Below are 26,784 nucleotides of genomic sequence, written 5' to 3' on the forward strand. Positions count from 1 at the left end.
AATCAGTAGTAGTTGTTTTCCCTCCACTGTGTTCAGGACTGTGATGCGGTTTGTAACTTTTGGGCCCAGGTTATGAAACTGAGAGATAAACTGAAAGTAACTTTACCCAGGTATTAGCAAATATATCTGTGAAATGAGTTAGAAGAAATAATGCCAGACATGTTTCTGAAATGGGAATCCCTTTTTCTGTGACGCTTCTGAGGACTGCTGCATATTGCACTCCCCCATACACACATTTGTGCTGGATGAGGACCATGCAGTGCACAGTGTGAAAGTGTGTGTGCTTGGTGCTGAGGGGAAAGTGTATCCAACTGCAGCTCTAAAAGAAGCATTCAATAAGACATGGATGAATTTTATTCCTTTTATGGACTCCAGATTAGATATGGCATGTTGCTAACGCAGATTTTATTGATGGACTGAGAAATAATCATATCCAAAAGGTCATAAAGAATATGTTATTTTTCCCATTCACATTTTGTATTCATTATCATAGACTCAGTATTATGGGGGAGAATGATTGTATTCACAGTGTGGGAGGCAGTGTAGTCCGATGGATAGGACACTGGAACGGAATGCAGGAGACATGGGTGCTATTCCTACCTCTGCTACTAGCATGCTTGGTAGCCTTTGGCAAGATCATTCACCTTTCTGAGCCTCAGGTTCCCTATCTGTAAAATGGACACAATGATACTTCCTTTTGAAAAGCACTATGTAATACTAGATGTTATAACATGAAAATGGGTTTTTTTTCTTCATGAAGAAGAATGAGTGGCAAGAATTCTTCCACAGAACCAAATGCAAGGACTGCTTCTTTGATAATAATAATAATTAATAAATATTATTTATGGTTTAAGAAATGGTCCTTGCATTCATATATAATACCGTAACAAGTTCCTGTGTAATTCATTGCCATGAAAAAAGTAGAAATAATTTTATTTGAATAATGCATCATGCATTTTAAATTCTGCATTGAGAATATTAACATAAAATAGAAGGTATTTTTAAAACGAATATCCTGTTTCATATAAAGATTTTAAAGAATCCCATTCCTTCCCTTTTGCTTTTTCCTTTTTTGTCGTCTTCTTTTCCAGGCCCAGGCAAGTATCTGCTACTGGCTGGTTATTGAAGAGAAGTGCAAAGGTTGCTGCAGTTCATTTTATTCTCTTGCTTTCTGTTCCTCTTCAGAAATTGTGCATGTTTCCCAGGTCTTGTGGCTTTTAGATTGTTTGCCAATTGCATGTACAAATCTTTATTTCACAGTTCTCCAAGCAGCTTAGTTCTGCAGATAGAGAGAAATAGAGTGACACTTAGAACTGTCTCAGTGTAATTTCTACTTTGGGTGTGGAGTGAACATATTATTGGACTTCAAATATATATTCCCAGTCATGTAGCCATGTTGTGCTAGTGCTTTTAAATCTTGAACAAGATAAAGTACTGGCAGCCAGTAGAGAAGTTCCTGAGATCTCTTGTTTCTGTCTTGGATGATAGTACCTAAAAGCATTAGTGGAGCGTTGGCTTCTCTGAAATGGATACCACCAAGGCTGTAGATGAGGCTGGCTACTCGTCTTTCTCACACACCCCAGAAGATGAAACCTCTTCTCAAATATTGCACTGATGAATGTGGAATAAATCCTTAGATGGATAGGATGGATGCAGGGTCTGTTGGAAATCGTGAGGGAATGAGTGTGTGAAATCCTGGCCCCGTTGAAGTCAATGACAAAACTCCCATTGACTTCAGTGGGACCAGGATATCACTCTGGGTGTGCATGGGGACAGAGTTAGCAGAGTTAGAGCTTGTAGGGGGATTGGGCTTCCACCTTAGAGAGCTTGGACAAGCATCGGATGGACTCCCCTAACATTTAGGTAATTATCCAAACATGAACTCTGAAAAGTTCCAAATTCGCTCATCACTCTGCTCAACCGACATAAAATTACATTTTTCTTTCAACTGTTTTTTTTTCTGTATTCTTTTCCTAAAGCTGAATCAGTCAGAGGCATGAAGCATGACAGCTCTTAGAGTTGGTTACCAGTTTAATTGAACAGTGCATTCAAATAGTAAGCACTGTAGGCAAAGGGTGTAGCATCAGAACGAGCATTACTGGCTAGAAATAAAATCTAGACAGATAGTTAAATCCTGAGGTCCTTGCTCCATTTGTTCTCAGTCCATTGAAATCAATGGCAGTTTGCCTGAGTAAGGGGCCTCGAGATTGGTCCAATGTTATCATGAACCTTGTAGTGTTTTACATTTGGTGTACAGCCACATCCATTGTCTTACTGTGGTTTTAGCTAACATTTTCCTCTGTTGCACAAATGCTTAAATACAGTAACTCATCTGCAAAACAAGACTACACTTTAATGGATTTTTCATCACCCCTTACTATCACATGAGAATTGCATCACATTTCCATGGAATTTTCTTTGCAGTCAGAAAATTTGACATGGCTGTCACGGTTATCACGTAGAGGTCTATCTATATTTGTAGACTGCCTGTGTTGTATGACTAGTGGGAAACACCTGTTTTTGTCACAAAATTTGCATGGTTTTTAAAAAATGGAACTTTCTTTGTTAAACATATGTTGTATGAAATGTCATGATTTACAGAATATCATTCAGGAAAATAAGATTGACTGTCTTGATTCAGAGAAGCAAGATCTCAGTAGAATGAGGAGCAGAGGCAAATACTGTATCTGTAAAAATCTATCCTGAATTAAAATGTACCAGGAAGAATTAGTAGGGGAAGCTAAAGTGGATGGGAACCTGGGAGGCAGTGACCATGAGATGGTCGAGTTCAGGATCCTGACACAGGGAAGAAAGGAGAGCAGCAGAATATGGACCCTGGACTTCAGAAAAGCAGACTTTGACTCGCTCAGGGAACTGATGAGCAAGATTCCCTGGGAGAATAACATGAGGGGGAAAGGAGTCCAGGAGAGCTGGCTGTATTTTAAAGAATCCTTATTGAGGTTACAGAGACAAACCATCCCGATGTGTAGAAAGAATAGTAAATATGGCAGGCGACGAGCTTGGCTTAACAGTGAAATCCTTGCTGATCTTAAACACAAAAAAGGAGCATACAAGAAGTGGAAGATTGGACAAATGACCAGGGAAGAGTATAAAAATATTGCTCGGGCATGCAGGAGTGAAATCAGGAAGGCCAACTCACACCTGGAGTTGCAGCTAGCAAGAGATGTTAAGAGTAACAAGAAGGGTTTCTTCAGGTATGTTAGCAACAAGAAGAAAGGCAAGGAAAGTATGGGCCCCTTACTGAATGAGGGAGGCAACCTAGTGACAGGGGATGTGGAAAAAGCTAATGTACTCAATGCTTTTTTTGCCTCTGTCTTCACGAACAAGGTCAGGTCCCAGACAACTGCACTGGACAGCACAGCATGGGGAGGAGGTGAGCAGCCCTCTGTAGAGAAAGAAGTGGTTCGGGACTATTTAGAAAAGCTGGACGAGCACAGGTCCATGGGGCCGGATGCACTGCATCCGAGAGTGCTAAAGGAGTTGGCAGATGTGACTGCAGAGCCATTGGCCATTATCTTTGAAAACTCATGGCGATCGGGGGAAGTCCCGGATGACTGGAAAAAGGCTAACATAGTGCCCATCTTTAAAAAAGGGAAGAAGGGGGATCCTGGGAACTACAGGCCAGTCAGCCTCACCTCAGTCCCTGGAAAAATCATGGAGCAGGTCCTCGAGGAATCAATTGTGAAGCACATAGAGGAGAGGAAAGTGATCGGGAACAGTCAGCATGGATTCACCAAGGGCAAGTCATGCCTGACTAATCTAATTGCCTTCTGTGATGAGATAACTGGCTCTGTGGATGAGGGGAAAGCGATGGACGTGTTGTTCCTTGACTTTAGCAAAGCTTTTCACATGGTCTCCCACAGTATTCTTGCCAGCAAGTTAAAGAACTATGGGCTGGATAAATGGACTATAAGGTGGAAAGAAAGTTGGCTAGATTGTCGGGGTCAACAGGTAGTGATCAATGGCTGCATGTCTAGTTGGCAGCCGGTATCAAGTGGAGTACCCCAAGGTTTGGTCCTGGGGCCAGTTTTGTTCAATATCTTCATAAATGATCTGGAGGATGGTGTGGATTGCACCCTCAGCAAGTTTGCAGATGACACTAAACTGGGAGGAGAGGTAGATACCGTGGAGGGTAGGGATAGGATACAGAGGGCCCTAGACAAATTAAAGGACTGGACCAAAAGAAATCTGAAGAGGTTCAACAAGGACAAGTGCAGAGTCCTGCACTTAGGACGGAAGAATCCTATGCACTGCTACAGACTAGGGACTGAATGGCTCGGCAGCAGTTCTGCAGAAAAGGACCTAGGGGTTACAGTGGACAAGAAGCTGGATATGAGTCAGCAGTGTGCCCTTGTTGCCAAGAAGGCCAATGGCATTTTGGGATGTCTATGTCAGGGCATTGCCAGCAGATCGAGGGACGTGATTGTTCCCCTCTATTCGACATTGGTGAGGCCTCATCTGGAGTAGTGTGTCCAGTTTTGGGCCCCACACTACAAGAAGGATGTGGAGAAATTGGAAAGAGTCCAGCGGAGAGCAACAAAAATGATTAGGGGACTGGAACACATGACTTATGAGGAGAGACTGAGGGAACTGGGATTGTTTAGTCTGCAGAAGAGAAGAATGAGGGGGGATTTGATAGCTGCTTTCAACTACCTGAAAGGGGATTCCAAAGAGGATGGATCTAGACTTTTCTCAGTGGTACCAGATGACAGAACAAGGAGTAATGGTCTCAAGTTGCAGTGGGGGAGGTTTAGGTTGGATATTAGGAAAAACCTTTTCATTAGGAGGGTGGTGAAACACTGGAATGCGTTACCTAGGGAGGTGGTGGAATCTCCTTCCTTAGATATTTTTAAGGTCAGGCTTGACAAAGCCCTGGCTGGGATGATTTAGTTGGGGATTGGTCCTGCTTTGAGCAGGGGGTTGGACTGGATGACCTCCTGAGGTCCCTTCCAACCCTGATATTCTATGATTCTATGATTCTACCCTGTGTTTTGGCTTAAATCAGGGGTGGCCTACCTGACCCTGAGAAGGAGCCAGAATTTACCAATGTACATTGCCAAAGAGCCACAATAATACATCAACAGCCCCCCATAAGCTCCACCCTCCCACCCACTGGCAGCCTCGTGGATCAGCACCTCCTCCTCCCTTCCTGCACCTTCCGATCAGCTGTTTCGTGGCATGCAGGAAGCTCTATGTGGGGGAGGAGGAGGCGTGAGGGCACGGCAGGCTCAGTGGAGGGGACGGGAAGAGGGGAAGTGGGGGCAGGACCTGTGGCAGAGCCAGGGGTTGAGCAGTGAGCACCCCCCAGCACACTGGAAAGTTGCCGCCAGTAGCTCCAGCCCCGGAGTCGGTGCCTATACAAGCTCTGAAGAGCCACATGTGGCTCTGGAACCACAGGCTGGCCACTCCTGTCTTAAATAATCAGAATTGTGTGCTTACCAGTGATGGGCAACCTCAAAGTGTGGAGCTGTCATCACCTAAGTATCTGCAAGATTTTTACTGCTGGTTTAGTGAATCAGTCACAGAATCATAGAATATCAGGGTTGGAAGGGACCTCAGGAGGTCATCTAGTCCAACCCCCTACTCAAAGCAGGACCAATCCCCAATTAAATCATCCCAGCCAGGGCTTTGTCAAGCCTGACCTTATTATGAATTTATTAGGGTTTGTCTAGAGTGAAGATATATTCGAGTATTGAGTTGTTTGTGAATTATTTGTGAATCTGTAGGTGAAATTGGCAGAATCCACCTCTTATTATAGAAACTAACATGTTTTTCTTTAAAGATTGAAATGTTCAGTTCTGTATGCCTCATGTTAGTTGCTTAGATCCATATTTAGACATTTAAATAAGTGGCCTGATATTCAGGTTTGAAAATTTTGGCCTAAGTTTCTTTGCCTAATGATTATGAACTGAATGTAACCAGTGCAGTGTTGGCAGCCTAGAATGAGTGAACTATTTAAGACTGGAAGGAACCATTGTGATCATCTAGTCCAGAAGTCCCCAGACTGTAGGGTGTGCCCCCATAGAGGAGCGGGGAGGAACATCTGGAAGTGCGTGGCAAGCCAGCCCCCATGTGGGTGAGGAGGGAGCACCACCCAGCACTGCTCTGATCCCAGCTCTGCTCTGGTCTTGCCCCCAGCTGCGTCCCTGGCTCCCGTCCCTGCGCCTGGCCTTGTCTCCACAGCTCCTCCCCCACCTCTGGCCATGGCTCTGTTCCTGCTGGCCCCCACCACAGCCTGGCTGTGGCTCTGCTCCTTCCCCCAGCCTTGGCCCCTGGCTGTGGCCCCACTCCCAGCCCCAGACCCACCCTCAGCTGGAACCCCAGCTCAGTCCCCTTGCCCATGCCCCCCCCCAAGCCGCAGCTCTGTGACGGGGAGGGGCTGGGGGCACAGACAGGGGTAAGGGGTGGACATGACCCTCAAAAGTTTGAGGACAGCTGATCTAGTCTGACCACCTGCATAATACGGGCCTGAAAATCTCACCCAGAAACTCTTTATCAAGCCCATAACTTCTGTTTGAGCTGTACCATATCTTCTTTCATCCATTTCAATAGGCTTCTGTCTCATGAACCCTACTGACACTAATTTAAATGTCAATATTTTATTAACTACATCACTGCTTATCATTTGAGCAGAAACATGCGGGTAATGTGTTACCCATTGTTGTTGGACACAGTGATATATTTTGGGGTGGGATAAAGTTGTATTTCTTTGCTGTCTCAGGTTGTTGGAATGGGAACCAGGCATTCAACTCCTTCATGCCCACAGATTCCAATTCCCCTCTGTTGCTGCTCACAGGAAGGGAAGGAGGAGACACAGACTCTCAACAGTGCCAAAAGCCTTGGCTGGTTCCTAGATGCCAAGCAGCCAAACTACTTTTCATCCCTTTCTGGATACCAAAAGCCTCAAGTATCCCAGGTCTAGCTGCCAAAACATCCATCTTTGTCCTGACAACTCTTAGGGTGCAGTTCTGTGTTGTCAATATGAAATTCTGCAGCACATTGACAAATGAAAATTAGGGTACAGTATAACATTAAAAAGCATTCCAATATAGAGATTTGCTTTCAATTTAATATCAAAATACAATTATCCAGTGAATGCTCTCCGGGTGCATGATTCATTTGCATATTTAATTCCACAAAAGCCTAGTTTTCAATGTACTGTACTCAAAGCTGCTGTAGAAATGTCAGTGTGCTGCAGGACTGAGCACTAAAGGACCCACACTATGTGGGGCTCTACATGTATTCTCCTGTGCTGCTTGGTGGAGCTATCCTTTGTTTCCGCAGCTCATTTAGTGTTGGTACTTCCACTTGACCGATAACTTCACCAGGTTGGTTTTTAAAAATGTTCTTTTCTACACCCAATTAAGGACTCTATCCTGCACCTGGATTCATGTTAAGGGATCCCTGAGTACAATTGCAGGGCAAAGCCTGAAACGAGGAATTATTAATAAGTGTAAACAAAGTTAATGTTAGTAATACTAAAATGATTTACTTATAATTGGTAGCTAAAAATGTTAAATTGGTTTAAAGTGGGTAAAATTATTTCCAAGTATATACAACATCATAATTTACCTTTATCAAAAGTGGGCATATCTCTATTTCCCCCTCCCCACCACCTGGTTTCCTGTTCAGTAACTTATAACTCCAGGTGCAACCCTGTTAAGGTAAAAAAAACAACCCCTAACCCTTTGTTATCAAGAGGTAAAATAAGGTCAACAATATTAATTAAATGGCATTTACATTAGCAAACAGCTCAGTATAATGCATGAACAATGGCACAAAAATATAAGCATATGGGATGAAAACCTAACCCCGCTGAAGTCAAGTGGGAGTTTTGTCATTAATTTCAATGCACTCAGGATTTCACTCATTATTCCTACTTGTCAGGAAATATGTTTTGACTGTTCGCCTATTTAGTTGCTGCAATAAATCAAATCATTCCTTTCAAGTATGTAATCTACATCTTATACCTTATTTAAATTGTATTAAACCTATAGGAATAAATCATTTTCATGTGATCATAACATGTAGACAAAGTTCTAGTATAGACTATTGTGAAGCCATAGACATAACAGCCCAAAAAAGATATGATTGTACAACCGAATAGCATTTCCACCAATTATCCACAGGTAAGTACTGGTTCTTTCAGATACCAGCTCTGCTCATGGATACACTCAACAGTGCAATTTGATATCTTTCCCATTAAGTCGAGTGTCTGGAAAGAAGAATCTGGGAATCACATCACAGAGGCACTCAGGAAGCATATTTTTCCTGCAATGCCATAATTCCTTGAGCTACCTCTGTTTGGAGGCATCATAAGTGTGACCAAAAGAAATTGCAGTGTGTTGTCCTATGCATAAAGGTCAGTGAATACCAAAATACCCTTCTGGTTTGGAAGACCCTGAATGTTGGGATGGAGTTAATATTTATGGGTTGCCAGAATGAAAAGAATTAATAAAAATGAAATGGTTTAATCTCTGTTCAAAATACCATCAAGGGATGAAATTCATCTCAGTGCAAAGGGCCAGCACCAGGCCCTATGTACCACTTATCTCCGTAATTTAGAACTTCAACGGGGTTTAAATGGTTTTCATACCCTTGAGTGGGACCTCTGAAGTGGGGTGAATTTCACCTTATGTGTTGAAAGGCCTCATCCTATAAACTCTTAGAGCTTGTCAATGTGGGGGAATTACTGGTATAGCCATATCAGTATAATTGTCCAGCATAGGTAGAGTGGTATAATATCCTTTGTAATTTAGAGTGCCTTTTTTCAGTTTAGAATAAACCACTTCCAAAGAGACATAAGGTGAAACCAAAGAAAGCCATCTAAATCCTGAGAGGGGCCACATGAAGAGTTATACCGGCATAATTATAGCTATTCCAGTAAATTTCCCCATGTAGAAAAGCCCTTACTCCCATGACTATTCTTTACTCATGAGCCTCGTCCCTTTGAGTACCAGTTCCGCTGGACAAAGGCATCTTTAAAATCCATTCAGGGCTCCACAGCACCTCACATGCAGAGGCTGCCAGGAAGTTGCAGTGAATCTGCTCTTACAAATTTGTAGATTCCAAGGCCAGAAGGGACAACTGTGTTCATCTTGTCTGACTTCTTGCATATCACAGGCCATAGAACTTTGCCAGAATAATTCCTAGAGCATATGTCTTAGAAAACATCCAACCTTGATTAGAAAATGATCAATGATGGAGAATCCACTGCAACTCTTGGTAAATTGTTCCAAAGGTTAATTATTCTCACAGTTAAAAGTTTTATGCTTTATTTCCTGTCTGAATTTGTCTAGCTTCAACTTCCAAATATTGAAGTTTTATCTTTCTCTGCTAGACTGAAGAAGAACCCATTATTAAATATTCATTCCCCATATAGGTAGTTGTAGACTGTAATCAACTAACTTCTTAACTTTCTCTTTGTATAGCTAAACAGATTGAGCTCTTGGAGTCTATCATTCTAAGGCATGTTTTTTAATCCTTTAAACATTCTCATGGCTCTTCTCTGAACCTTCTCCAATTTATCAACATCTCTTTCAAATTGTGGGCACCAAGACTGAACACAGTATTCTAGCAATGGTCACACCAGTGCCAAGTACAGAGGTAAAATAACCTCTTTACTCCTACCCTTTATGCATCCAAGGATTGCATTAGCTCTTTTGGTCACAATGTTGCACAGGGAGCTCATTTGCAGCTGATTAACTACCACGATCCCCAAATCTTTTTCGGTCACTGCTTCCCAGGATAGAACCGCCCTTCCCCCCACACCCATTCCCTGCTCCCTGCCCCTCGCCCCATCCTATAATTATGGTCTACACTCTTTGTTCCTAGATGGATGCATATTACATTTAGCTGTATTAAAACACAAGGTTTGCTTGCGACCACTTTACCAAGCAATCCAGATTGTTCTACATCAATGACCATTCCTCTTCATAATTTACCACTCCCCCAATTTATGTCAGTTTTGAGGTGGGATGTTGAAAAGGGGACCAGATTTTCCAGAGGAAAAAAATCAGGAACATGTGGCAATGTGACAGAGTTGCAGCCCAAAACCCCAGCTCCAAACATCCTCTAGCCCCACCAACATACCCTAAACAAGCAGCTTCAGACATTTCCCCTCACAACTTCCCCAGGTCTAACTCCCAGCATACCCAAAATGCTGGATATGAACACGGTCTCCCCAAAACACCACCTCTGAAGCCACCCATGCACCAACATACCCCAAAGTTTCAGTGTCAAAGGGCCAGCCACAATTCCCAGCTCCAGCCATTTCTTCTCCACCAGTGCTGCAGCTCTGAACCCCTTCCCCTGCCCTGACATATCCACCCCACAGCTATGACCATCTCCTCACTCTCTGAGGGATGAGCTTGGGCTCCAAGTTCTGCAGCAGGAGCTGGACTCTAGTTCCATCCTGCAGCTCTTAGTCCAGCTGCTCCCTGGTTCATTCACACTGCCCCTGCAGCAGGATTTGTTAAATGCAGGAGGGTGGTAATTCTGGCTGATCTGGCCCTTCCTTTTCCCAGGCCAGTCCTGTCCACTTTGGGTCTATCCCCACTGGCTGTTGGGCTCCTGGTGGATTAGGAGTTTAGGGCAGCTTGCATTGTTGCACATGGATTTACCAGTGTCCGGGCCCAGGATGTGAATCTGGCCTCTTCTCTCTCATTTATTTTAGTTTCAGTTGCAGCACTTTCTGTGAGTTGCACCAATTCAAACATATAAAAGTATTCAGAACCCAAACTTGAGGCACAGAATAAAATGTTTGTACTTGTCTTGTGTGTATGTGTATGGTTAAAGTTAAATTATGTATAACAATTGTGAAAAGACAAACATTTAATGTACCAGGGCATTTGTGTTAAGAAGCAGAATCTTTGTTCCACTGAATGCTAAACATTCACATATCCAAGCCTTATGTAATGGATGTCTGAATAATACTAAAACTACATAAACTGACCTTCATTCTTTGGCACCATATCTCCTTTGAAGCCTGCATGACCAAATTCAATACAATTATGTCATTCCTCATAATAGCCAAACAAAAGTTTGGCCAAATAACCATTTTTCTGCCACATTACAGCTTTGTATTTGACACTGTAATATATGTCAGTGCAGCTCTTATGATTGACTGATTACTGGGCGTGACACTGTACAATACAATATCACTTTGTTTTATGTTGATCAGCAGCCCAGGGCTTTTTCAAGGGCCTGCTTCTACAATGCTTACTCACTTAGTCCCATCGAAATGAATGAGGTTGCTTTCAGAATAAGGTGCTGCTAAACATGAGCTAAGGTAACAAAGGCAGAATGGGGCCCCAAAAGAGAGAGAGAGCGATGTGGTGAGAATGAGGCTTTCTTTCCTTCATACAAATTCATATTTGATAGTGTGACACTTCCAGTAAAATTTGCCAAGGGCAAGGCCCTCTTCACTACTTAAGGACCATATTAGGGGCTCACGTTATACCTAAGTGGGCCTCATACCTGCAAGATATTTGGCACCCTCAACTCCTGTTACAGGAGATGTCTATGCTGCAATCATTGCGTCTGACTGAAGGGTGGGTAGACATACCTGAGCTAGCTTTAGTCTATCTATCGCGAGTATGGGAGCGGAGAAGCCACGGCAGCGCAGGCATTAATGCAGGCAGTACAAACCCTGCTGGAACCCTGGGTACTTACTTGCCTGGCTAGACCATGCTGAAGCTTGTGTGGCTGCCACAACTTTACTCCTCCCAGTACCTGAGCTTGCGAGATTAAAGTTTGCTTGGGTATGTCTACATGAGCTGCAGTCACATCTCATGATTGCCATGCAGACATAGCCATAGATCTAGGGAGTTGAGAGCACTTAGCACCTCTCAGTAGCTGCTCAGATACTTTCAGGATTGTGAAAAGAACAGGAGTACTTGTGGCACCTTAGAGACTAACATTGGTCAAACCGGACAATCTCTACGTAAAAGAATAAATGGACACAAATCAGACGTCAAGAACTATAACATCCATAAACCAGTCGGAGAACACTTCAATCTCTCTGGTCACTCGATTACAGACCTAAAAGTCACAATATTACAACAACAAAAATTCAGAAACAGACTCCAATGAGAGACTGCTGATTTGGAATTAATTTGCAAACTGGACACCATTAAATTAGGCTTGGATAAAGACTAGGAGTGGATGTGTCATTACACAAAGTAAAACTATTTCCCCATGTTTATTTTTCCCCCTACTGTTCCTCACACATTCTTGTCAACTACTGGAAATGGCCCATCTTGATTATCACTACAAAAGGTTTTTTTTCTCTCCTGCTGGTAATAGCTCACCTTAACTGATCACTCTCGTTATAGTGTGTATGGTAACACCCATTGTTGCATGTTCTCTGTGTATATAAAATCTTCCTACTGTGTTTTCCACTGCATGCAGCTGATGAAGTGGGTTTTAGCCTACAAAAGTTTATGCTCAAATAAATTTGTTAGTCTCTAAGGTGCCACAAGTACTCCTGTTCTTTTTGCGGATACAGAAAGACAACACGGCTGCTACTCTGAAACCTTTCCGAATTGTGGAAAGCCTTGCACAGACCCTCTGCATTGGGATGGATTGTTGTCTTGTTTTTTAAAGAAATGGTTATAGATGAAGTGAAAATTGTGATGAAATATTAAATAAAAACAACTGTTGCCTATAAGTCGGAGTGACTTTTTTTGTGACACATTGCACTGGTTTTTGAAGTAAAATTCTGTTAAATGCAATGAATGTATTCTAATCGTGATTTCATATAAAGTACATTGGGAATGGATACAATCCCATCTAGACTAGCTGGACTAAATAGAAGTGTGACGGTATGGGACGCAACTGCCATCAAACTCTATATAAAGAACCACCAAATCACCCAAGTTTTCCACCAAATTACATTTGTAGCCGTTGTCAGTTATTGTGTCTGGATTCGCTATAGCTGCAGTGATGTTATTCAATCTCTCTCTCTGTCTCTCTTTCTCACTCTCACACATACTCACACTTATATACATAACACTTCTTCATTTAAAAAAAATTTGAAAGGAAAATCACACAAAACCTTCATTATCAAAGAGCATTAGAATCCTGTCTTACAATCTCAGAAGCATGAAAACTCAGAGTTCAGAAGCAAAGTATGAATATGGTCCCTATGCACAATTCAGCTCTTCTGTGTCCTATTGTAATTAGCTCTTGATTTAATTCCTAACTGTGAACTTTCAAGCTCTTTGAATTTAAATCATAGCTTTGGTAATCTTTTCTTTCTTATACTTGAATTTGGTACCACAGTGTAGACAAATGTAATATATAAAGTTTATGAAAGCTGACAGCTAGTAAATCAATATTATTTTGCTAGTAAATTACCAGGCCAGCTCAAGCTGCTTTTAACTCTTTCCCATGGGATAAATTATTTAAACTGGCTGAAGTTTAAGTCAACACTCTGGGCACTGATTAGGTTGGTGATTATGAAGAAGGCTTTGTTGGCACAAACCTGTGCTTTGATCAGCCTAGTAGTTGGAGTTTTTGAATTAGTTACAGTTCAGAACAATAGTTTTATCTAAGCCATTTAGTAAGTGAACAACTGTACATTGTTTAGGGGTCTAAATGATATTCTGCCTGCTAGCATCATGTGACTGGTTTTAATACAAATAATGAAGTTATGATGACTAGGTTAGATGTTATCACTGCACTGTCCAAAGAAGCCAGTTATTCTGAAAGCGAGAGACTGGTTTGACTTGTCATCTTTGGTATCATGAGGTTCTTCACTTTTCTGGTTTCTTTGTAATAGGATAAAATATCATTTATCTTTGGATTGGAAGAGGTAATTATACATTCTGATTTAGCGCATAGATTTTAAATGATATAATTCTTGTGTTCCTTTTGTCTTTCATTTGCTTTAGGGCCTGATCTTGTTATGTGATTTCCTGAGAGGTGCTGAGCACCTTCTACTCTCATTGAGTCATAGAGTTGAAGGACAGAAGGGACCAGAGATCATCTAGTCCAACCTCCTCTATATCACAGGCCACCAATACTACCCAGCATCCACACACTAAACAACTGAAATTAGACTGAAGTATTGCAGCCGACAGGAGGCTAAACTATTATATGCTACTGGCAGAGAATAGGAGAGTCCGATGTTCATCAGTGCTTAAGGCCCCTGCAGTGGCAAGGAATTGATTAATTGAGATATTCCCAGATAAGACAGCAAGTGACCTGTACCCCATGCTGCAGAGACAAGTAACCCCCCACCCCCCAGGTCACTGCCAATCTGATCTGAGAGAAAGTTATTTCCCAACCCCACATATAGCGAACAGTTAAAGCCTGAGCATGTGAGCAAGAACCAGTCTGCCAAGCACATGAGAGAAAGAATGCTCGGTGCCACCTCAGAGCACTGGCCCACCCTGTTCAGTTTGCTATCTCCAGTCACAGCCATCTCTGATGCTTTAGTGGAAAAAACAAAAAAACAACCCAGAATATCTACCTTGCAAGTAGTAGGTAGGTACCCAGGGCTGCTGAATCCTGCCCCCTACCATCAGAAGCAACTCTGGCATACAACACCACTCACCAATTTGTCCAGCTTCCTCTTCAAACTAATTAAGTTGTTTGTCCTCACAACTCCTACTGAGAGGCTGTTCCAGAACTTCACTCCTCTGATAGGTTTCAGAGTAACAGCCGTGTTAGTCTGTATTCGCAAAAAGAAAAGGAGTACTTGTGGCACCTTAGAAACCAACCAATTTATTTGAGCATGAGCTTTCGTGAGCTACAGCTCACTTCATCGGATGCATACCGTGGAAACTGCAGCAGACATTATATACACACAGAGATCATGAAACAATACCTCCTCCCACCCCACTGTCCTGCTGGTAATAGCTTATCTAAAGTGATCATCAAGTTGGGCCATTTCCAGCACAAATCCAGGTTTTCTCACCCTCCACCCCCCCACACACAAACTGAAAAAACCTGGATTTGTGCTGGAAATGGCCCAACTTGATGATCACTTTAGATAAGCTATTACCAGCAGGACAGTGGGGTGGGAGGAGGTATTGTTTCATGATCTCTGTGTGTATAATGTCTGCTGCAGTTTCCACGGTATGCATCCGATGAAGTGAGCTGTAGCTCACGAAAGCTCATGCTCAAATAAATTGGTTAGTCTCTAAGGTGCCACAAGTACTCCTTTTCTTTTTACTCCTCTGATAGTTAGAAATCTTTTAATTTTCAGCCTGAATTTGGTCAGGACTAGTTTATACTCATTTGTTCTGGTGCCAACATTGTCTTTTAGCTTAAATAGCTCTTCCCTCTCCCTGGTTTTACCCCTCCACTCGTAATGTGTTTACAAAGCACAATCATATTCCCCTCAGCCTTCTTTTTGCTAGGCTTAATAAGTCAAGGTCTTCCAGTCTCCTCTCGTAAGATAGGCCCTCCATTCCCCTGATCATCCTAGTTGCTCTTCTCTGGACCTGTTTGTTTGAATTAATCTTTCTTGAACATGCTTGATCAGAATTGTACACAGTATTCTAAATGAGGTCTTACCAGTGCCTTGTGCAATGGCATTAATACTGCTCTATGTCTACTGGAGATGCCTTACCTGGTACATCCTGGGATTGCATTTGCCTTTTTTGCAGCCTCATCACATTGGTGGCTGAATGTCATACTTTGATGGACCAACACACACAGCTGTCTCCTCCTCTGTTGTTTCTAGCTGAGGAGCCCCCAGCTTGTAGCAGAGATTCTTATTATTAGACCATAAGTGCATGACCCTGCACTCTGTGCTACTGAATTTCATTCCATATCTGTTACCTCTGACTTCAGTGTCATCTAGCTCTTCCTGTATAATATGCCAATTCTACCATGCAGTGATGATGCCCCCCAACTTTGCATCATCAGCAAATTTCATTAGCACACTTCTGCTTTTTGTGCCCAGGTCATTCATAACAATATTGGATCAGATTGATACTAAGACTGATCCTTGAGGAACTCCTCTGGAAACCTCCCTCCACCCCAGTAATTCACCTGTCAATGCAACCCATTGCCCTCTCCCCTTTAGCCAGTTCCTTATCCACCTTACAGTTTTTGTACATCTTCTACATGTAAGAATTTCCCATGTGGTACCAAGTCAGATGCTTTACTGAAGTCCAAGTATATTAGATGTACTGCATTCCTGTCACCTAAAAAATCTAGTTATTTTCTCAAAGAAGGAAATCAGATTAGTCTTGCACGATGTACCTTTTGGAAAACCCATATTGCTTTACATCCCCTTTTCAGTTTATCTTCATTATTTTTTCTTTGCATACTACTGAGGTCAGACTAACAGGTCTGTCATTGCCTCAGTCACATTTTTTCCCCTTTCTTAAATATAAGTACAATGTTAGCTATTCTCCAGTTGGTATTACCACCAAATAGGTAGATTTATTAGAAATCCTTGCTACTGGACTAGCAATCTCATGTGTCATTTCTCCAGTATTCTGGGATCAGGGCTGGCTCTAGGATTTTTGCTGCCCCAAGCAAAAATTTTTTGACCGCCCCTGCTTTTTTTCCGTGCCCCCCCAACTCCGCCCCTTCCCAAACCCTTTCCCAAATCCCCGGCTCCGCCTCCTCTCCCCGGTGTGCTGCATTTCTCCCTCCCCCCATTGCTTCTTGCGGCTCCCACCCTGCAACTCCCGCCCTAGCTCACCTCTGGTCCACCTGCTCCTCTGAACACGCCGCCGCTCTGCTTCTCCCCCCTCCCTCTCAGGCGAGGGAGGATTCAGGGGAGCAGGCAGAGTGGAGGTGAGCAAGGGTGGGGGGAGCGCAGGAAGTAACGGGGGGGGGTAGAGGAACCACTCCCTGTCCCAGCTCGCTTCCGCTCCACCATCGCCGCCTCCCCCGAAACAGCTGTTTCATGCGCGGCAAGCCTGGGAGGGAGTGGGGAGAAGCGGAGCGGTGGTGGTGCGCTCAGGGGAGCAGGCAGAGGCGAGCTGGAGTGGCGGGGGCACATTTCTAGGGATAGCATGGCCGGCGCCGGAATGCCGCCCCTAGAAATGTGCCTTCCCAAGCACCCGCTTGTTTTGCTGGTGCCTACAGCCAGCCCTGTCTGGGATGCAAATTACCCAGTCCCCTGATTTGAATGCATTAAGCTCTGAAAGTTTTGCTTCCACATCTCATGTGGTAATTTCCATATTTGTATACTCATTTCCATCATCCATTCTGGCTTCATACCCGTGTTCCATATTATCATCCTTATTGAAATCCAAGGCAAAGTATTCATTGAGTTTTGGGGCCATATCTAGATTAACTTTAATCTCCTCCCCAGCATAGCAGCCCAACCTCATCCTTCCTTATTCTCCTTTTATTTATATAACTAAAACCCCTCTGTTATTTATTTTTAATTTCCTTGGTAAGAGCTAATTCAGCTGGACTCTTAGCAATTTTCACTTTATTCTTGTATTTTCTAACCTCCAAAATGTAGCTTTCTTTGCTGATCAGTCCCCTTTTCCACTTCCTGTAGAATCTCTGCTTACTCCTAATAATCTTTTTGATATGCTTATTCATCCAGTTGCGTCTTTCCCAACAAGTTGTTTCCTCTTGCTCAAGATGCAGATAGTTTTTGGGTTTGTTTCATAGTTGATTTAAAGAAACTCCAAGCCTCCTCCACATTTAAATCCTGGAGCCTTTCAGTCCAGTTGACTTCTTTAAGTAATTCCCGTAATTTCCCAAAGTCTTTTTCCCAATCACAAACCATAGTTGTCAGTCTGGTTTTGGTTATCGTTCCATTTAATTTAAAGTGAATCAACTCATGATCACTTGATCCAAGTTTATTTCTTATGACTAGCCCTTCTATGATATCATAGCATCATAGAAGTGTAGGACTGGAAGGTGGTCTAGTCCAGTCCCTTGCACTCTAGACAAGACTGAGTATTATGTCTTCACTACTCACCAAAACCAAGTCTAAAATTGCATCGTGTCAGTGATGATTTGATTAAGAAAACTATTATCTATCACATTCAGGGATAACTGGGCCTTACCAGTATTAGTAGCATTTATTCTCCAATCTATATTTGAGAAGTTAGTCTCCCATTATGACATGATTCCCAGTAGTATTAAAGAGCTCTCTATCCATATCTGAAGTCAGTTGGTTCAGTTGTCTGTGTCAGGCATTTCAATACTGGCCTTGCTTCTGATGTGAAAGTAAACCCAATGCAGATTCTAAAATTCCTAGGGGATCTTGGCAGAGCAAGGCTCTATCATTTCTGGAACAGTAAGATGGCCTGAGTGTATTTTTAAAGTTTATAGTAAGTGTTTCTTAAATTTTAACCTTTGGGAGCAAGAAGGTAAGGAAGCTGCTAATTTAAATGTTTAGACCAAGTTCTGCAGTTTATTATTGCTCAAATGGAGATTGCTTAGTTCATGTTTTATATAATAAATTTGGTGACAAGAGATTTGTTCTTTTATTTTTCTGAAACCTACTTACCCATCTGTGGCTAGGAATATACTTTAAAATTGGGAATGCTTCTATTACAGTAGATCTGACTGCCTTTATTGAAGTTTCTAAAGAATTGTCTGAATTGTTCTTAACTTTATTGGTGTAAGGCAAGGTTATTAAATTTTTGCTCTTTGGATATCTAGAATGCTGCTTGGTTCAACAGTCACTCCTTACAATAGCAGTGAGAGAAAAAGATCAGTGAGGCAGAGGTAAAGTAACAGTGTTGGCTAAATGTAACAGACTAGACATTTACTTATATTCTGCATTACAGGATTACTTTAAATTTTGTCAGTAGCAGGATGATAATCCATTTTGACATCTGGATTGGTAAATGAGGCGAAGAAAGGAGATGGCCATAGAAATAATTAATGCAAACTTTTAAGGCTACTGCTCAGTGAGGTTTATCCCCAGCAGGTTGAATCAGGTGATCCAACAATGATATTGCTTATTTTTTAAATAAGTTTAATGCTAGCACAAAGTGCCATGTTGACAGAAGTGAAAAAAGGAGTCCTTTGTGTATCCCTAGAACAAGTATAAAATTGACAGCAGCAGTGTAAGCATCCCAGCCCAGGTCTGTCTGTCTATTTGCCTATTTAAAAGTATCCTCAAGGAACAGGACAGTGACAACCAACACATTTCCCATATAGTAAGCCACCGATCATCAATTGGTAACAGCTTTTGGTCACTAGTGACCTGGTTTAAACGTAAACTATTTACGTAGAGGTAAATGGTCCATTCTCAGAACCATCTAGTTTCAGACAAACTTAAAAATAGTTGAATAAACTTAAGAAGTACTCTTGTGGCTCTGCAGAGAACTTTCCCTAGTATCCCATTGATCTCAGCAGTGCTGTGTAAATGGACTAGGTAAGGATCCAGGAAATTTTGTTTGATATGTGGAGCAAACAGATGGTTACATGTTCATTAGTTTGGGTGTTAAGTCATGGCCTAATTTCTTGAAATTGCCTGGGTTTATTCATACAGCTGAGATCAAGGTAAATATTTTTGTCTATTTTAAAGACTCTTCTAAACTGGAGCAGAGGTTCGTGTAGTTTCTAATTTGTCTCATGGTGTTTACTGGCAATATATTCATCCTCTTACTGGAGACTGTTTGTGTGTTTGTGAGAGAGAGAGAGAGAGAGAGGATGAGTGATTGGTTAGGATTCTGCAGCACCTTTTGATAGGATGCACCATTCTTACATGAGGTTGTATGCTCCTGTTTAGCTATATGAGGCCTAATTCTATGCCCATTGATATCAATGGGAGTATCTCCACTGACTTCGTAGACCACTGAATCAGGTTCTTAATTTCTAGTACAGAGATTTAAGGTTCTTAATTACATAAGTGGGTTTGCTATGGGTTGATTGGTTGAAATGATCTGCTGTTGAGATAACTGACTGTATATATAATCATTTCAATAAAGCTTTGATGAATATTTTTTGTGTTCGGTCAATCTATGATTGTACTGAGGTAGATGTTGATTCATGATTCTGTATCATCTTAGGGAAGCTATTTCTTTTATTTCATTTTATCCACAATATATCTTTCATTCTTTAGTGATACTAGTAGCATATTTACATTATGAGTTTACAGTAGGTGATAACTAAGCATTAGCTTTGTGGAACACAGAAATCACCTGATTGTGATGTTCTCATTCCATGTGTAATTGATGGCTGCTGTTCCTCATAGAGTGTAGTTTGCTTATAAAAATTCTGATTTTCTTAGGATAGCAGTTCCATCATGTAAATGCACTAGCAATCATGGATTTGTCATCGTTTGTCTCTTGGTTACAGAAGATCTGCACAGTGTGTCTTTTTTTTTTCCCCCAGGGAAAAGTTTTTTAGAAATTTCAAACATTGAAGGGTAAAAGTAGGATGTAAATAGAACAGCCATTAAAGAATTGTACTGAAAACAGAGGGGAATGCTTGAGAAAATTGCTACTTGATTTTCCCATTCTTTCATCATGAAGCACAGACTGGATATAGATTCAGAATAATGAACAGAACCACAATTCTTTTAAACAGGATATGGTTAGCCCTTAATTCTGATTATATTACATTTTAACTGGGGCCTGCTTGGATTAAGGAATTGCCACATTCCAAAATATTGCTTGTTGGGGATTTTGGATAATTCTGCGAAATGGAAAGGCAGTGTGTTTTATAAAGCAGGGAATAGGGAGGAACATAATTTTATTCATTTTTCAAAGAAATCAAAGTTTGTTGGGGGAAGTCTACTCTGCTTCTGTTGAAGTCTGTTGGAGGAGCCTCAGGCTCCCTAATTAAGTGGTTCAATTTTCAAATAGCTTTAAAATTACTTCTTAGGTCTTTAGTCTTGGTCCTTTTTTAAAAGTTACTAGAATAATTCCAAGTGACTTCACTGCAACCAGAATTTGGTTGTAAAACTCAAGACTTGATTCACCTCCAAGATTGCTTGGGGGGTGTAATTTTCAAATGCTCATGAGACGTCCTGATGGTATGGTAATGGTGACCACATAAGTACCTCAAAAAGATGTCTAGAGAGAAACACAGTGGTGTCTAAGCTCATACAACAGTTTGATAGAACGCAGTGTGATCAAAAAGGCAATTCTTTCACAGGCTGCCCTAGGTCTAGATATGCATTTTATTTTGCTTTTGGTATTGTTTCTTCTTACCTTCTACTTCTCTCTGTCCCGTTTTCTCATTTGGGGGTTGGTCATAGCACTTATGAAAGAGATGGGTCTTGCATAGCACTTATGAAAGAGATGGACCTGAAAATTATCAGAATCTCACTCTGCCTGATTTCCTTTGGAAAAGTATCCCACAGCAGAGCCTGCCCTTGTCCTGCCACACCACAGTAACAGAAATGCATCCATATATTTCAACACTCTTCTGAATGATAAAAAGCTACTCGGTCTTTGATGTGTCGTGCTCATTTTCAATAAAACCATGGAACTATTCACAGTGGCCCTGATCCTGATAGGTGCTGAGCCTCTGCAGATCCCTGTGACCTCAGTGAGAACTGTGAATAATCAGCAGTTCTTGAGGTGTCTTTGTTTGTATAGGAAATGAGTATGGATAATATGATGTGTTTTTAATTGTATCTAAGAGAAATTGTTAAAAGTAACCAAATTGGAATGCATACAATAACTTATGCAAAAGTCAAAATACTGTTGTTTTGCCAATGAAAACAGTTTAAGATCCTTCTCATGCCAAATGGTCTAATGTGCAGACTGATAGATTTCTTGACAGTCTGTAGTACTGGGAAGTACATTTCCTGTGCAGGGATTATCATTTGTGTACCCTGCTAGGACAAAATATAATGTGCTCATCTGCAAAATTTCAGATTATGAAAAACTGTGAATTATGTTTTAAATTCACTTCGCAGCAACTCCATCTTGGGGGCATTTAATATTAATATTATGGGGGAAGAAAAAAGACTCTGCTTAAAATTTTGAATGATAAACTAGGATTACTGGCTTTTTCTTTGTACTTTATATCATCTTCCATAATTCCTTCAGAGTCTTCTTAGCACCTTGTCTCTAGTTAAAGAAACTATTCAGGCTGCTGTGTTAATGGATATGGCAGCTTTTTTACATTGGACTACTTTCCTTTTACTGACGCTTATTATTGTTGTTAGTTGCATTTATTGTTATCATATGTTATTTATAATAATTTATTACTATTCTAGTTGTATTACAGTAGCTCCCAGAGGCCCCAGCTGAGTAAAGGGCTAATTTTTATGCTTATAACTTAGTCAGGGACAGTCCCTGCCCCCAAAGATTTTACGGGACAGGTAATGGGTGGGACAAAGGAAGTATTATCTCCAGTTTACAGAGCGGGAACTGAGGCACAGAACATAAACCCCCAAAGATTTTACGGGACAGGTAATGGGTGGGACAAAGGAAGTATTATCTCCAGTTTACAGAGCGGGAACTGAGGCACAGAACATAAGTGAACGCAAGTATATATCAAAGCCAGGACTTAGACCCAGCTTTGCTAGTCCCAGTTCAGTGCCTTAATCACAGGACCCAACCTGCCTCTCAAGTCTTCCCTTTCTTTCCTGGAAACAGTTTGCTGGACATCCAGACTTCTCCGTTTTTAAATACAGGGGGCTGCCAGAGATCCAGTCCAAGAGTGGCTGAATTGTGGGGTCCCACTCTTTGGGAGATATGCAATGAGCCAGGCTTGTCATCTGAAGGGTGCACTTTAGAGGGACTGAAAGGTGTCTAAAGCACAGCCTGCCCTGTAACCATGACACCACCACATCCCCATTCTGGCATTTGAGTATGGGAATATAACTGCCTGATACCTAGGGTTGGCAGAATACAATTTTTTTAAATTTTGACGGAAAATATATATTTTTGTTTTAAGCAAATTTTTAGATTTAAATAAATAAATAATGTACATAGTTGTGGGATATTATGGGAGGAGCTCAGATAACGGGGAGTTTGTCAGACCAATAACTATTTAACGACAGATGTTGAGATTCAATAAGTTAAAGCTTTATAACGCATTAAAATACAAATTGTTCACATCATCTGTCAAAATATACAAAGTAAGTATCTTTAAATTAAACTCAAGCAGCATTTTTCTTTGCTATCTGTACATTTTTATTATTATGGATGGAAATTTTGTCATTGGTTTGTGTGTGTACAGTGACATTGATGTTTACCAACATTTACTGATAAAAATCTAATCCTTCCATCCCTATTAGTACTACAGGAAATGTAGGAAATAGTAAGATGGCACAGAAAAACTATGCACACTTTCTTTGTGCTCTCTTGAGAGCTACATTCTGAAGCATGTAATAAAGGGGGAAGTGGATAACAGACTTCAGTGTGGCGTTGGACAGCACAAACCAATAGCTGTAAAACAATGGGCCTGGTACTGAGGAAACCTCATGTTCAAGTAGTCTGTTTCTTTTCTCATTGTAACTATCACATCTTTTTCATTAAAATATTAACTTAATCTGAAACATTAAATCTTTGAATATGAATCTTGTTGCCATGTACCAGAGCAGTAATCTTCCAAAGGTAAATAATCAGCAAAAGAATGTAAAATACTCCAAGCAAATTCAGTTACTTTCTTTTTCCCCCCCGCATTTACAGACCTCCAGAATTGCACGTTCTGATGAAGATAAAGAAGGGGCCTGGGATGCGTGGGGAGCATGGAGCGATTGCTCGCGGACTTGTGGAGGGGGAGCATCATATTCTCTAAGGAGATGTTTAAATGGCAGGTTAGCCACATACCTACAGCTATGGTTTTACTCCTCATCAACTATGGTGTGATTTCCTCTCCTCCCATACTATGTTGGGAAGTATTGTTGTATTCTCTTTGTGAACCAATGACTGTGCGTGTGTGTGAAATCTAGTGTTTTTTATAACTCTCTAGGAGTAGTCAGATAAATAATTAGGCCCCAATTCAGGAAAAAAATGTAAGTACATGGTTAACTGCTGTGCTGAACAGGGAGGCTTTCTTGAGTTGGGGCCTTAAATGACAAGAATGACTCAATGTTTTTCTATAACATTAAGTGTGTCATTCTTGCTATTTAAGGCCCTGATTCAGGAAAGCATCCCTATTCAGCACAGCAGAAAAGCCCCCTCCAGTATAAAAAGGGATATGCAAGTCTATGTCAAACTAGCTGTGTACTTTAGCCCAGTGTATAAGGGGAAGATCGCCCGTGACCACCTTCTTATAAAAAACAACTCATTCCACATACAGGAGATGTATCATGTTGCTTCTCTCCCTTGTGGCTCCTGTCCTCTTTGCCCTGCTGGGGCCATGAAGATCTCAGAAGTTACAATAGTCTTATAGGCTGGAGTAACTCCCATAAGCAGCTGTCTCCTGTGGCTTTCCCATCCCCAGTCACTGGAGATGGGTAATGGCCTGCGGGGGCTTTGTCCCATTTAGTAGCGGTGATGGGCTTCAAATTCTCCCTGCCCTCCCATGCAGTTCTAGGGGGTTTCAGTCCATCTATCCCATACTAACAACTGTAGTTTCTCCTGTGCCTATCCCTGGATGAGCAATGGTGGACTAAACAGGAACTCTTCATCACTGTGGCCTCAGATCTCTCTCTCTCTAGCTATACTTTGTAAAGGAAGTATAGAGAACAAAGACTTCAGATACACAGTGCATTTAATTTTTTCCTAGATCAGACTGCTAGTGAACAGTCTGTCCCCAGTAGTACCTGGATATCTTCCCCTGAGTTTAACATTGTGTGATCAGACTGCATGACGAAGGGGTATCTGTAGAATGTGTAGTAAGCAGGGTGGATTGATTTAAATCAAAGCAATTTAAATTGCTGATTTTAAGCATGATTTAAATCTGAAAGCAGGAAACCTTCATTAAAGTGGATTATTTTAATTGTGTTTTGTATTTGTATCTTTTAGTAATTTTCCTAAAGAAAGGTTGATTGTCATCAGTTGGTAACCATTAGAATACATTCATTTGGAACTAAATGTAGCCTTTACACTAAATTTTGGGGCTTTATTTTGATAGCCAGAAGAATACACTATATTTATATGTATTTATTTAAGCAATTATTTAACTTAACTTATATTTATTCAGATTCTTAATTTTTATATTTTTATTATATTAGAAAATGGTGAATGATGCATTTCTTATTTACTAGAGGATGATTATTTTTTCCTTGTGATTTGTGTTAAGCTGCATTCGGATGGGAATTCGAATACAATTATAAATGCACAAAACCAGCATTTTAATGTGTTTTTAAAGCTATCTTAAAAGTGCTGGATACATAAGAAAAAATGGACTTTGAAATGTTTTAAATTTTAAAACAGACTGATACATTAAACAAAGGAAGTATCTCTAGATAATGAATTGAACTGATTGTTTCTGGTCACCATGTCCTCAAAGATTCTAAAACCAGTAGATCTTGCCTTCTCACACCTTGCCTTTATCCACAGATCAGAAGAAGAAAACAAACTTTCCTACCTTGACATCTCCCAATTGCTTTTTAAACTTTGAATTAGTCAGCCATTGAACTGGACTAGTTGAATTAACTGAAGACAATATTCTCTCTGCACCTGCAGAAGAGTCAACTGCTGTCAAAAGCTGGTTTAATTCTTCAACAGATTCTGTTGCCAAGTGCTTAAGTCAGTGACTTCCACCATTCAGGGATTTGACTTTCTTTAAAACTTGGCAGCAAACATGTACTGCTAAATAATATTTTACTATTCAATTTAAATTATTTTAATAGATTAGTCCTTGACATAGGTTTTCAATTTCAACACTAATTTTAAATAGGTTTATTGTTTTAAATAAACCTGCACTAAATTAAATTTTTATTTAAATTAAAGTAAATAAATCCATTTATTTTTAAAAAAATAATTGATTTTTTCCGCCCTGCTAATATAGCATTCCACATCTGTGAGAGAAGGGCTACTTACCCATAACCTTGCAGCCCAGAAAGCTCACACAAATCTCACAAACAAGCCTTGATTGGGCCTGGGAGGAAACTGCCCTCAGTGAAGAGTCTGTAAAAACAAAACAATCAGAAAAGCAAACCAACCACCAAACAGTACAAAAGTATTTGACTGTAACCCTTTAAATTCAATATTCCTAGAAGTGTAAAGATGGATTAATATAGGTCCTGACCCTGTGGTCCTTTCACCCAAGAGTAATCCAGTGGGTCTGTTACTATAAGAAAGGATTACGGACATGGTTAAGGGTTTCACCATTCGGTCCATAATTGCTTTTGTTATTGAATTCCTGCTGATTTACATTGTTCAAAACCTTTATCAATTGTATTTAAATTCCCATTTTGTTATGATTACACAATATATGGTATGATAGCCAGAAAGTCAACTTCTCTTAATGAAGGCTTGTAATGTGATATGCCAGTCAAGTCCCAGCAATATGAAATACATGGCTAAAGCTGACCATTATTAAAACAGTTCCTGTTTCCCAGTGTGCATTTTGCACAGGGATCTTTGAATGTACTAACATTTGCAGAAAACAGCCACAATACTCTATCAATGTGTTAGTAACTGTGAAATGAATGCAATAAATTGTTGCAATATAAATTCCAGTGTGGTTTCATTAATATTTTTAATATATTCCCCTGTGGGAAAAACACATGTTTTCTATACCTTGACAAATTTATAGTTTCCAAGCTTTTTATGTGTATTTTTTTTATTATTGTTATGTCCAGGAAATACACATTGTGAGACAACATTTTCACATTTTTATATGCTGTAAACATAATTAACACACACCATCTCTGTGCAAGGTAGGGATTTGGAGGCAACAAAGCAGTGCTATCCTGAGCTAGGGGAGCTGTCTCTTCAGCACAGCTGGCTTTGCTCTTGCTCT

At 40.9% G+C, this 26,784-nt stretch overlaps 1 protein-coding gene across 7 annotated transcripts in view; it reads left to right on the top strand.

Moving 5' to 3' along the window:
• The window catches only part of ADAMTSL3 (ADAMTS like 3), a 279,320-nt gene that overhangs the window by 104,803 nt on the left and 147,733 nt on the right, over positions 1-26,784 (top strand). For all 7 annotated transcript variants that reach the window (XM_073304072.1, XM_073304073.1, XM_073304071.1 and 4 more), the window contains exon 4: positions 23,559-23,686. In XM_073304072.1, the coding sequence (XP_073160173.1) occupies positions 23,559-23,686 (128 nt within the window). The remainder of the gene's footprint in view (positions 1-23,558; positions 23,687-26,784) is intronic.

The sequence above is a fragment of the Lepidochelys kempii genome, chromosome 10, assembly GCF_965140265.1.
Source record: "Lepidochelys kempii isolate rLepKem1 chromosome 10, rLepKem1.hap2, whole genome shotgun sequence".
Taxonomy (NCBI): Eukaryota; Metazoa; Chordata; order Testudines; family Cheloniidae; genus Lepidochelys; species Lepidochelys kempii.